This window comes from Macaca nemestrina, chromosome 9, assembly GCF_043159975.1.
Source record: "Macaca nemestrina isolate mMacNem1 chromosome 9, mMacNem.hap1, whole genome shotgun sequence".
In the NCBI taxonomy this organism is placed as follows: Eukaryota; Metazoa; Chordata; class Mammalia; order Primates; family Cercopithecidae; genus Macaca; species Macaca nemestrina.
This window is the reverse complement of record NC_092133.1, coordinates 56,212,570-56,226,849: the sequence shown is the minus strand read 5'-3', so window position 1 is coordinate 56,226,849 and position 14,280 is coordinate 56,212,570. Positions and strand designations below refer to the sequence as shown.

General features: G+C 36.3%; 1 protein-coding gene across 30 annotated transcripts in view; it reads left to right on the top strand.

Moving 5' to 3' along the window:
- The window catches only part of LOC105466182 (ankyrin 3), a 703,092-nt gene that overhangs the window by 607,437 nt on the left and 81,375 nt on the right, over positions 1 to 14,280 (top strand). For all 30 annotated transcript variants that reach the window (XM_011715205.3, XM_071069573.1, XM_071069576.1 and 27 more), the window contains one exon: positions 9,754 to 9,860. In XM_011715205.3, the coding sequence (XP_011713507.2) occupies positions 9,754 to 9,860 (107 nt within the window). The remainder of the gene's footprint in view (positions 1 to 9,753; positions 9,861 to 14,280) is intronic.

The window sequence follows — 14,280 nt, the reverse complement described above, 5'->3', positions numbered from 1 at the left end:
CCTGTCACCCTAATGCAGAAATGGAGGTTTAGTGAGTTTTCTGACTTGCCATTCACTGGGCTATGGAGTGACAGAGCCTGATTCAGACCCAAGTCATCTTATTGTTTGTGTGGGGAACTGACACTCTCATGGGTTCCCCTGCCTTGGCCCTGTCCAAGTTGTGGCCGAGAGTGAAGTTATCCCCAATAGCCCTTTACTTTCTGTGGCTCCCAGTCTGATTGTATCATCCAACTGTTGCTAAACTAAATTGTATTTACAGTCTTCCAGAATTGTTGCACTGAGTGTTGCATGTGACCTGTTACTGGGAGATTTGCTGGTTGCTGTTAACATTAGCCTGTCAAGGCCACCAGTTAATATGCAAGACCACCTTCCCCCATAGGTGGTAGAGCTGTTGAGATAAGGAAACTCGCAGAGTTAGTTCTGGTCCTTAACTCATGTCATCTAACACTGGAGGTTGACAGTCAGCAACCTAAAGAATTACTAATATTGGAGTTAATTGGATTTCCTTTTTTGTCTCTCTCTTGCAAACACTTTCTTGACCCTGCCTCTTTTCTTCCTTGCCTAGACAATTATTTCCAGACCTGGGCATTTGGGTGTGTCCTTGTTTGTAAGGCCAGTATGTACTTGTTCTCCTCTTTCCTCTGATGAATAGGACTAGTGAGAAACTATTTTTGGAAAGTATTAAGCTCTTGGAGACAATGATATCATCATTAGTCAGGCTTTGGACTCTATTAAATAATGTGCATTTTCACTTTAATAATCCTTGACATCACTTCCAAAATGAAAAGTGATATGCTTATTCATATTATCTTTGGCATGGGAATAAAAATTATTAAAAATTCAATTGAATTTTTCTTTAACATAGTATTCTACTAAAGCCACCCAGTGCTAGGTGTTAACTTTGTATGACCTGGTTTTTGAAGTCTCTCTAAACCTCAGTTTCCTCATCTGTCAAATGGCTCCATTACTCCCAGGGCTAATAGGTTCTGACAACTCAAACAAAAAAATGAATGTATAGGGCTAGGTCAGTCCTTGGCCGTTGAACTAATGCACAGTAAGTTGTGGTATTGCTGTTAACAAAGGAATGTAAATATTTTGAGTCAATAAATAAGACCTAGGCATTGATAAGATGCATTCTTAAATGGCTTCCATTGGTGTGATAAAAGCATCCTGTGTATATTACTACAATGCCCCAGTGCTGGGACTGGAATATTTTTATTTTTGCTGTTTTCCCCCATAAATGATCAGATTGTAACAAATGAGCTAATTAATATAAGTGAAAGTCCTTTGAAAAGTATGGAAGGCTTTACACATATAAGGAGACGTTATTATAATTCCATGCTAACACCAGCACTGCATTAGTGCCAGACTTTGACGTATGTTTTCTTTTATCTCCATATCAACCATCCCCAATTTGAAAATGCAGAAACAAAGACTGAGAAAAGTTGAGTAATCTGCTAATGATCACAAAACCAGCAGGTGATGCTGGGGCATCTCTGAAGGAGCTTTCAATAAGTAAAGATAAAGAAAGGTCAATGGAAAAATATCTCCTTTATTCCTGATGGAGGCCAGGCGAGGACTAGCTTAGTGTCTAAGCCATGTCGGCCTGCTAACTGAACCCCTGAGATAGGCATACTCCCCTACCTGTTGACTGTGGTGCTGGCCCAGGCCAGGCATACTCTTTGCAAAAGTAGGCTTTGGAGAGAAGAGGAGGCTGCTCACTCTCTGTGCCCATAGATTGAAAACTGGATCTGAGCAGAACCTTCCCAGCTACCTTTCCCAAATCTGTCACTCAGATACATCACTTTAATTTCCAGGGCTAAAGTGAATATAAAGGGGCAGGGAGAGGCCCACAGTTACACAACTGAGTTGTCTTTTCAAACTGGAAAAATCGGGAGTGGGAAAGAAGTGTTTCCATTAACAAGAGGCAAAGGCAATTTCCAAATCTAAGTCTGTGACTCAACTTCAAAGCCAAGCTTTTCCATTAAGCCCAGGCAACACCCCTCCTTGCTGAGGAAACTTAAAAGTCGGGTCAAGTTCATCTTTAACCATCATCATATGTGGTATCCTATTATTTTTATTTTAAATTTTTGTAAATACATAGTAGGTATATATATTTATGGGTGACGTGAGATATTTTTATACAGGCATGCAATGCATAATCACATCAGAGTAAATGGGGTATCCATCACCTCAAGCATTTGTCCTTTGTGCTACAAACAATCCGATTATGTACTTTTAGTTATTTTACAGTATACAATTAAATTTCTTTTGACTATAGTCACTCTGTTGTACTACCAAATACTAGGGTCTTATACTTTTTTTTTTTTTTTTTTTTAAAGAAAGGGTCTGGCCCTGTCACCCAGACTGGAGTGCAGTGGCACTACCTTGGCTCACTGCAACCTCTACCTCCCAGCTCAAGCCATCCTCCCTCCTTAGCCTTCCAAGTAGCTGGGACTACAGGCATACACCACCACGCTTGGCTCTTTTTTGTAATTTTTATAGAGATGGGATTTTGCCATGTTGCCCAGGCTGGTCTTAAACTCCTGAGCTCAAGTCATCCACCCACCTTGGCCTCCCAAAGTGCTAGGATTACAGACATGAGCCATGCACCCTGCCTTTATTCATTCTTTCTGTTTTGTTTGTTTGTACATTTTAACCATTCCCACTATCCTCCACCCCCCGCACTCCCTTACTACCCTTCCTAGCCTCTGGTAACAGTCTTTCTACTTTCTATCTCCATGAACTCAATTATTTTAATTTTTAGCTCTTACAAAGAAGTGAGAACATGAGAAATTTGTCTTTCTGTGCCCAGCTTATGCTAACATAATTACCTCCAGTTCCATCCATGTTGTTGCAAATGACAGCCTCTCATTCTTTTTTATGGCTGGACAGTATTCCATTGTGTATACATACCCCATTGTGTATGTATTTTCTATTTCTACTCATCTGTGGATGGACACTTAGGTTGCTTCCAAATCTTGGCTGTTGTGAATAGTGCTGCAATAAATATGGGAGTGCAGATGTCTCTTTGATATACTTCTTTTCTTTTGGGTATATACCTAGCAGTGGGCTTACTGGATAGCATGGTAGCTCTATTTTCAGTTTTTTGAGGAACCTCCAGACTGCTCTCTGTGGTGGTTGCATTCCCACCAACAGTGTAAGAGGGTTCCCTTTTCTCCAAATCCTGGTTAGAATTTGTTATTGCCTAACTTCTGGATAAAAGCTATTTTAACTAGGGTGAGATTATATCTCATTATGGTTTTGATTTAAATTTCTCTGATGAGCAGTGATGTTGGGGACTTTTTCACATACCTGTTTGCCATTTTTATGTCTCCTTTTGAGAAATATCTATTCAGGTCTTTTGCCCATTATTATTAGATTTTTTTTTTTTCCTAGAGAGTTGTTTGAGCTCCTTATATATTCTGGTTATTAATCCCTCGTCAGATGGATAGTTTGTCAATACGTTCTCCCATTCTGTGGATTGTGTCTTCACTTTGCTGATTGTTTCTTTTGCTGTGCAGAAGCTTTTCAGCTTGATGTGATCCCATTTGTCTATTTTCGCTTTGGTTGTCTGTGCTTGTGGGGTATTACTGAAGAAATTTTTGCACAGTTCAATGTCCTGGAGAGTTTCCCTAATGTGTTTTTTTTTTAATAGTTTCATAGTTTGAGGTCTTAGATTTAAGTCTTCAATTCATTTTGATTTGATTTTTGTATATGGCGAGAGATAGGGGCCTAGTTTCATTCTGTTACATATGGCTATCTAATTTTCCCAGCATCATTTATTGAAGAGACTATTATTCCTCCAATGTACATTCTTAGCACCTTTGTCAAAAATCAGTTCACTGTAGATGTATGGATTTATATCTGGGTTCTATATTCTGTTCCACTGATCTATGTGTCTGATTTTTTCCTAGCACCATGCTGTTTTGGTGACTATATCTCTGTAGTATAATTTAAAGTCAGATAATGTGATTCTTCCAGTTTCGTTCTTTTCACTTAGGATAGCTTTGGCTGTTCTGAGTCTTTTGTAGTTCCACATATATTTTAGGATTTTTTTTTTTTAATTTCTGTGAAGAATATCATTATTTTGATAGAGATTGCATTGAATCCATAGATTGCTTTGGGCAGTGTGAACATACTGTTAAGTATTTAACAATATTCATTCTCCCAATCTATGAACATGGAATATCTGTTAATCACTTTATTTCTTTTTATTTATTTATTTATTTATTTGTAATTTTTTTGAGATGAAGTCTCGCTCTGTTGCCCAGGCTAGAGTGCAATGGCACGATCTCGGCTCACTGCAACTTCTGCATCCTGGGTTCGAGTGATTCTCCTGTCTCAGTCTCCCGAGTAGCTGGGATTATAGGTGCATGCCACCATACCTGTCTGATTTTCTTTTTGAATTTTTAGTAGAGATGGGGTTTCACCATATTGGACAGGTTGATCTTGAACTCCTGACCTGAAGTGATCCACCCGCCTCAGCCTCCGAAAGTGTTGGGATTATAGGCATGAGACACCACCACACCAAGCCCTGTTAATCATTTTAAATGTCTATTTGTTCAGTAATTAAATAGAAGCAAAGTTTTTTGCTAGTACTGTGGTGCTATGCGCAGTAACATGTCAGAACGAATGTAAGTGAATAGTTGAAATTTTATATTTCGGTTTTGAGTAGATTCTAACCTGTAGGAGTAAGTCTTTGCAGACAGGTAGCATGGAAATGAAATACTAATTCCGTATCTATGTAGAAAACCATAGGTTCCATTGAATTGCTTCATTTTATAGCTAGATGGATGCTCCGTAGGAAGAGTATTTTGTTTGCCTGTATTTAGGTTATTAAACTTGAGTTATGTCTGTTCATAAACCTGAGCAAACCTCTCTGAAAACACAAAACTCAGAAGAGAAAGTACTAAGGTACCTAAAAACATAGTTAAGTGTTACTATCTGGGACAAATATTGGGACATATAGCTCAAAATAATATAGCTCATTGTTTTGATCAGGTATGAGATTTGTTCGTGTTACAACAAAGCTTCAATGAGTGGCAGAGTTGCAAGAGTAGAGAAGTTAAGAAAGGACTCAGAGGGATGTGGAATCCATGTCCTGGCACACTCTGGCTTTGATAAATATTACATGATTGCAGTGATACCTTTTTGTGAGATATAATTCATTGTTTCAATAATTAATGGCACCAGTACATGTTTCTAAGAGTACCAAAGGTAAATAATTTACTGTAATTACCAAAGAGGAATGATATTATTTATTTATGAGAACTTTTTTTAAAAAAATGAACCTTTGTGAAAAATAACCTTAGGCTCCCCAGTGTAGGAACTGTAGCTTGCCCTCCACTCCACTCATGCCAAAAAAATTAAAGGAACATCACTACTTTGTATTAAGTATTTTGCCCTACTCTGAAGGTTTGTTGGTTTGGTTCTCCAAAAGTCAGTATAAGTTGTTGTTAAATAAGGCCAGACTGAAGCCAACACCTCATCTTTGGTTAACCCATATAGAATTTGAGAACTTTCCTAAATGGTTTATTGCCTTTGGCAGGTTAGAATCTTGGTTTCTTGGATTCTTGTTAGAAGCTTAATTGCACACCCATTCACTAGATGTGTCCTTGCTCATTAAATGCAGATAAAGCTGTTCCTCATTCATTTTTGCATTTTCCTAGGATGTGGGTGAGATAGTGACTTGCATATAATTGCTCTACAAATTTATTTTTCAGTTTGACTTCAGGGCTATTTTTTTAAAATCTGTGTAATTCAGAGTAAGTTTTTAAATTTAGATTTTATTATTACCAAAGTTATGCAATTAAATAAAAAGCCATATCATTCTACAAGACACACTTGTTAGGAAGAAACATAATCCCCATATACACCTTCAGTCCCCAATTTCTCCTTTCCAGAGATAAGTGCTTGGAATAATTTTTGATGACTCCTATGTTGTGCTTGCATATCTCTAAATACTACATGTATATTGTTCTTGTTGATTTTTCTCCACTTCAGGAATGATTTATTGACTTCCCCAAATGAAAGCTGAAGCTTTAATTTTTTCCCACACTTTTCCTCCCCAACCATGCACAGTTTGTATCTTCTCATTTCCCCAAACAGTTGTAATTTATTTTGCTTATAGCTGTATTTGATGCTTATCTTGTTATGCCTATGTAAATGTTACATATGTGGCTTATATTGTGATTGCTTTTTCTTTCTTTCTTTCTTTCTTTTTTTTTTTTTTTTTTGAGAGAGTCTTGCTTTGTCACCCAGGCTGGAGTGCAGTGGCGCAATCTCAGCTCACTGCAACCTCCACCTCCCAGGTTCAGTCGATTCTCCTGCCTCAGCTTCCCGAGTAACTGGGATTACAGGTGCATGCCACCACTCCCAGCTAATTTTTTGTATTTTTAGTAGAGAAGGGGTTTCACCATGTTGGCCAGACTGGTCTCAAACTCCTGACTTCAAGTGATCTACCCACCTCAGCCTCCCAAATTGCTGGGATTACAGTCATAAGCCACCGCGCCTGACCTGATTGCTTTTTCTTTCCAGCACAATATTTTATTTTCCCTGGGGTTTTTTCACTTGCTTGATGTCCTCTGTGCATATCAATAGTCCAACCCCAAAACTCTCCCCAAGGTGTACATATCTCTCAATATGTTCACATTCATTAGGTGATCTATCTGTCTTGTCTACTTACCTCATCTTGCTTAGAGCTTTCTTCCTTGTCATATTCCTTGTAGGTCCACTGCACGCAGATGTGCTCTTGGGGTCTTCCTTCATCATAACCATGAAAATTCCCTTTGATTTCTCTTGTGTTGGAGTCCATGACCTCCTTTTTCTTGGGTTAGTCCTTCATTTTGGTGGAGTACATCTTCCAGTAGTTTCCTCAGAGAGTGCACCAAAAAAACGTTTTTTAAGGTTTTATATATCTGGAAATATCTGTCTAGTTCATGCTTGTTTTTAGTTTAGCTGGTTATAGAATTCTGACTTGAAGTCATTTCCTGTCAGAATGTTGAAGGAATTGCTCCATTGCCTTTTACCTTCACGTTTTGCTGTTAAAAGTCTGATACAGGCCCTCCATCTGTGACCATTTTTTCTCTGCATGTTTATAGACTCTGTCTTTGTCTCCACATTCGGAAATGTTACAATGATGTACCATAATGGGTTCTGTATTCACAGTGCTGGTCACTCACTGGGTCATTTGACTCTGGCAAACTCTGTCTTCAGCTCTGGAAAAGTTTCTTAAATTGTTTCCTTAATTTATTTTCCTTTGTTCACAATTTTTTTTTTCTTTCTAGAACTTCTTTTCTTTAGACTGAGGAGGAGGATTTGAACCTCCTGAACTTATCTTTTGCTTTCTTGTATTTTCTCTCCTGTTTTCTAGAGTTAAAAATTTCTCTATACTTTCTAGGGTTTTTTCAATATATTTGTTGCTTTCTAAGAATTATTTTTCCCTGAATGTCTCTTTTTTTTTAAATAAGTAGTCTATTGTTTCATGGGTGTAAAAATATCTCATCTCTCTCTAGATAATAATGAATAATTTTGTTTTCTTCTCCCTGAAAAGCCTGTTTCCTCCAATTTGCTTTCCTTCTGTTTGCTTGTTTGTTTTGTTTTTATACTAGATGCTTTTCTCAACTGTCTAGTGACTGACAACTGTCTACTCATTAATAAGCTCATTGGAAGCTCTCTATATCTTGTGGAGGTTGTTATCCGTGATTTCCACTGAAGTAATAAGCCAGAACATTTCACTGGGAAATTCCAGTGGGCAGGTCAGAATCCTCAGAGACTTCCCATTTTTCTGCCTAGAATTCTGTCCCTAACTGTGTCTGGGAGACCAGTAAAGGAAGGCTGGGAGTCTGAATATTCAGTATACAATCCCCATTTTCAGTATGGTGCCTCTAGCCTTCTAGTCTCCCGCCTTTAGTCTTCTGCTAGGGTTGGTGGTAGTGATGGCAGGGGATCATTATTTGACAACTGAGGGGATTATGGAAGTCAAATCACTTTTTAAAGATAATTCTGGCCAATCCTGTTTCTCTGCTGATGTGTTTTCTCTTATTCTCTCTGTCCTTTCTGTGTGTGTATTTTTAAATATGTGACTGTCATTTTACTGAGGTTTCAGTAGGAAGCAGATTAGCGGGGAACTGTGGGCTAAAACCTTTTATCAGATTTGGTACATTCTTAGCCATTATCTTTTCAAATACAGCTTCTACTTTATTCTCTTCTTCTCTTCTATTTCTAAGGGTCCAATTTACACTTATGTTAAAATCTCTCAGTGTTCCATGTCTTGTACTGTTTTCTATTTTTTTTTTAACCTATCCTTCATTTTGTATATTTTTCCATTTAGGGCTCTAACTTAACCCTCTTTTATATTGTGTCTAAGTCAAGAACTGACATTGTATTTAGCACTGAACTGATGCCCGTTGGATTGCTTCTTATGTATATTCTAGTGTTCTATCCCTTTTAATTTATTTTCTCTATCTTTCCCTGTGTTTTTGTAAACATACTAATCATAGTTATTATAAAGCACTTATTAGCCTACCTCAGAATCTGGATGGCCTAGGAGTCTGTTTATAGTGTCTATCTAGCTTGGTTTGGTTTTATTTCATTTTTCTGTTTTTATCCACCTACTCTGACCATGCTTGGCAATTTTTCACTTTATGCTAGACATGTTGTATAAAAAGTTGTGGACACACTAGACATGGTGTATAAAAAATTGTGGACACACCCAAAGGTGATATATTCCTCCACAGAATGTTTGCCCTCCCTCTGCTAGGCAAATAGAATAGTAAATTTTAATTCAGTAAAGATTTTGCTGAAATGAGGCTGGTCTGCAGCCCTGGTGAAAGCTCACACTACCTCTGTTTTCCCTCCAGCTCACCAGCCTCCTTATTTAAAATTGTGGTATGATCTTCAAATCTCTTCCCATTTTAAGTTCTAAACGTTTAGGTCATTTTCTTATTAACTGCCAAAAATCTCCATTGCGCTCTTCAGAGATATTTCTGGTTAGGTTTTGAGCTTCCTGTTCTGCACAGCTTCAGAATTCAGCATATGTTCTTAGCAGGAAACTGTAGCATGCTTGAGGCCACCCAAATATCCACCAAAACTCTCCTGGCTTTTCTATTCAATAACAGTGATCCCTGTAGGTTAAAAGTACAAATCTGTTTGCACTGGTAACTGACAAAAGCCTGTAAGTTAAAAATGGGCAACAGAAAGTCAACTCAACTCCTGAAGATGTTCCCCCTCCCAGAGTTCGGTAGTTCTTTTAGTTCTTGATGCTTCAGCCGCGCTCTCTGCTGCATTCCGATACAATTTCTGTATTTTATCTGGCTTACTTGGCAGAAGCACTAGGTTGCTACTAGCTACTCTGCCCCATTTGGAACCAGAAGTCATCAAGATTGAATTTTTCGTTTTTTATTTTGAGAATTGAGAAAAAAAATTACAGTTGTTACAGGATTAATTTGGAGACATGTTGAAGTGCTTAAAATCATAGTTGGAGTTAGTTCTATGATATTTCTTTGCCATGTCAGTTACCCAGGGAGCTTTCTTAAAAGATTAAAATAAAACAAGATGTCAATAGACTTTATTTTCTAACATTACGATACTCAGATTTCAATGTATTTCTATAGAGGAAAATTTAAAAATTATTTATGTTGAATGTAAGTCTACCCGGAATTAGAGGAATACGGATATATTTTATATGTGTAGAGAAACCAGTCTTGTATGGTTTTTTGATGTAATTTAATTTACCATTTTATTTTTCAGCATCTAACATTCACAAGGGAATTTGATTCAGATTCTCTTAGACATTACAGCTGGGCTGCAGACACTTTAGACAATGTCAATCTTGTTTCAAGCCCCATTCATTCTGGGTAAGTAACCTAAATGTCACTTTTCATTATCCTACTACATGAACAGTGCATTTATTATTTACAGTTATAAATTCACATCAACAAGCTTCATATATATGAATATATTCATGTATGAAATGTATATTCATTAGTATATGTGAAACATATTTGTAAATCATTATTAAATTTTCTTTCTAGGTAATTCTGTATGAGTTTTTTTGAGAAAAATTTAATTTTGTTAGAAAAAATAATGAAATTATTGATACAACAAACTTTCCTGGCTATTCTAATCTTCTAGGTCTTTACTTTTCCTTTTCAGAAAATTTCCTTTTTAAATTTTTTAAAATTTGAAACATAGTGATTTTTCTCCGTTTTACTTTTCTATTCAAAAGAAATTTTTCTAGGTGTCTGATTTTTCTTTCCAATAGAAAATTAAATATGTAAGTATGCCTGTTAATTTACCTTAACTGACTTTTGTGCTTCCCTTAATGATAGAAGAATTTCTCTCAAATATTTAGTGGTGGTTTTTGTTTTTGACTAGGTCTGGCTCTGTCGGCCAGGCTGGAGTGCAGTGGTGCAGTCTTGGCTTACTGCAACCTCTACCTCCTGGGCTCAAGCTATTCTCCCATCTCAGCTTCCTGAGTAGTTGGGACCACAGGTGCGCACCACCATGCTCGGATAATTTTTGTATTTTTTCATAGAGATGAAGTCTCACCATGTTGCCTAGGCTGTTCTCAAACTCCTGAGCTTAAGCAATCTGCCCGCCTTTGCCTCCCAAACTGCTGGGATCACAGGCCTGAGCCACCACACCCAGCAAATATTTAGTTTTTAAATGAGCAGTAAGCTCTGGTATTGTCATTTTTTTCTCATATGATACAGGTCTTTGATTTGACAAATGATTTGTTTTCTGTGATTTTCCTTTTAAAAGAATATATAAATTTGAACTTTCAAGTTGGTGCCTTCTGCATTTCTGAAATAAAATTACAATTAAGTTGTATTAATTTGTAATTAGAAAAAAAGAAATGAGTAAAAAGAATAAAGATATTTACTTACAAAAAAACCATTTTTTTTTTTTTTTTTTTACATGAGGAGACAGCCTCCTCATGCTGCCTCCCTGGTCAGTAGAATTTGAGGCAGGAGGCTAAAAGGGGACCTGCTTTAGTTACTGAATTAATAAATTAGTGTATCTTTAGATACTGGATTCTTCATCTTTGGGTAACTCAAATTTGGGATAATTGACATCCATATAAGTAGAATCAAAATAATTCATTAAAATGATGAATATCTCAAAGTATTTTTGCCTTTGAAATTGGCATTTAGGCCATAAGTTAATTGTGGTCAAGGACAAGGGCAGATTATTTTGGAATTAAATAAATTAACAATAATTAATATTCATGAAGTGCTTCATATATTATATGAAATATTTGCTGCTGCTCCTAATTAAAATAAATTGTAATAGCTAACGTTTACTAACTTCTTGTCATGTGCCTGGCATTGTGCTAAATCTTTTACATGTGTTGTCTCATTTATATTTACTTGAACCTTATAATGATACTGTGAGATACATATTACTCATTATCCTCATTTTACTAATACAAAATCAGACTCAGGAATGCTTCAGGTTAAAGTATAGTTATAGATTTTGGCTTTGTAATACTACGATTCTGAGAAACAGATCAATATCATTCAAATGGGAATAATTGACATGAAAGTGCTTCATAAATTATAAACTTTATGGTGGCTTTTGAGTTATTAACATTGCATTTCTTCAACTCAATTAGAAAAACCTTGAATTATTTTAATTTTAAACTGCTAAAAATATTTATATAATTTATATTCGATGCATATCAGTCTAATGTTAGAAAAGCAAAAAAAAAAATCGGATTCAAGAAGGAAAATATACAACATTTGGGATACATTCAGGGAGCAAACATGTTGAGTTTTTTGAATCACGCTTGATGAATTGCCACCATATTTCAAAGACTCGAAACCATCACTTTGTATTCTCTACAAATCAAAGACAAGGTACTAGGGCTTAATTTAGTAAACTGAGAAGTTGAAGAAACATGATAATAAAATCAGAAATGAACTTTCCCATACATTAAAAACAATGAAGCATTTGAGTATGCAAGTTATCTCCCCTTCACCTTGAACGTTATTGAAGACAACAGAGACAATAGACACGTGCAGGAAAGCAAAAGTAATGGCATCAGGTGTGGGCTTATTGGAAAAGGAAAATATAGACCTGGTGTAGACTTAGAAATATTTCACTGATCCTTGCAGTTTATGCACCTACGTAAGGCAGATATTTTTCTAGGTTGTCCCACAAATGCCAAATGCCCTGGTTTCATTTTCTGATGGTTTTTATTTTTCCTTTGCTTGTCATTGACATTTTCTGTTGCTTGCTTCTAATTATATTACATTAATTTTTCCCATTTGCTTTCTAAATTATTTTGCAGCTATTCTTCTCCACTTCCTCAGTATGATTCAAGGTGATAACTGTGTCCTTTATGTGAACCATCCTTTTTGTATTTTTAATTTATGTGAATTTTTCCCATAATTAGATTGTGTCAATGTCTGTAGTATATCAGCATTTGTCATCCTGCTGTTCCTAAAACTAGAAACATTCATGTATTAGTTTTAGGATCATTTGTAGAATTTGTGCTATGTTTAAATATTAATAAGATACAAATATTATTACATATTACCTTTTAATTTGTTCTAGAAGTTATATTGCATGACTTTTTTACACGGAATATGTAAGACGGGTTTGTAAAACAAATCACTGTATTTTATAATGTTATTAAATAATAGGACCCATGTCCTGTTTAATGAATAGTCCCACTTTTCCTCAGTCTGTTGACTCCATGAAGTTGAGAACCTCAGAACAATAAATGGTTGCTGATGAGCCCCAGCCATGCACTGTGTGCTATACAGAATACAGAGAAAGAGACGCTTCCAGTTTGTTGTTAATATCATCTTAACTAGTGTTTTTTCCATTGGTTCTGATATTCTTTACAGCTGAGCTATTTTTATTTTAATTCTGATAAACCGTACCTTCAGTCCACTCAGCTCCAATCAGCTATCTACCTATCTATCCACCCATCAGTCAATTAGTATTAGTAACCAAGTCTCACCTACACAGTTTCTAAGCAAAATAGTTTTTTTCATTGATTTATTCAGTAAATATTTATCGTGTCCCTATTTTGTGCTAGAATTGTGCTTGGCTCTGCAGGTCAAGCGGTGAACAAGACAGACCCAATCAGAATTACTATCTAAATTGTTGAGACTCAGCGGTTGCCAGGGCAAATATTCCCCTCTCAGTGGAAACACTCCAGTGTGTGTGTATGTGTGTACTGACACAACAGAGTCTTCAAGCCCAAAATTTGTCGTGAATCATTTTAAATCCATTCTGTTACTGTTATTCCTAATGAAAAATTGATTTTGTAGTTACAACTACTAAATGCAGGGAATGATTCGATTTTGTCTTATAATATTGCCATATTGCCTTGTTACTGAATAAAAGTAGTTGTTAAATATACATATGTCTAAGAAAATGTGGGCAGCCCAGAGCAATTTCAGGTGAGCCTCATGTCTTTTAGCATTGGTAACAATTCATCCCAACACTTGTACAAGCAAACAAGTATCTTTTTCTTTGACTAGGGAGGAGTGATTTTTGTTTTATTTTTATTTTTGAGAGAGTCAGTGTTTTCCCCTTTAACTTGATTAGCATAGTGGTCCCAATCTCCCAAAATCAATAGAATGTTATAAAAGACATAAATTAATTCAGAGCAAAATGGTTAAATCCAAAACGAGCAAAAGGGTGTAAAGATGAATCCACCTTACTGATGAGGAGAGTTGGTTCTAGGAATCTGATAGGCTGAAAAATGATCTCCAGCCCATTGCCTCTCCCTGTGGGGATCACAGGCCAGTTGGCTTGAAAAGGTCACTCTTTCAAGGTCAAGAGGTATTCTTCTTCAGAAGAGGGTCCCCAGCTAGGAAGTCCATGCAAGGTCTTAAATTCTGTTTGCAGGATGTTAGCATTGTTTTTAGAGGAAAAAATAGTAAAGAATTTTGATGGATGGGATTTTTTTTTCCAAAAACCCTTAAGAATTCAGACAATTTTCCAGTTATCACCATTTTGTACTGTGCTAGTAATCTATATTTTCATATGTGGAAACTAGAATACAGGGATATATTTGTGTTCCGCTATCTGACCTTAACTCTTCCACACATTGGACTCACCGATTGATGTTTACTTATAACTCTGTGATAGTAACTGTGTTAAAAGTCTGTGATGATGAGAGTGGAACCGTGCATACGTGATAGAAGACAGTGATTCCAATATGCTTCTACCCGAATATAACAGTTAATTTCTTTACACTGCCATACCTATCAATACATGCAGACTGTTTTTCCTTATTAGCTTTAATAAAAGGCC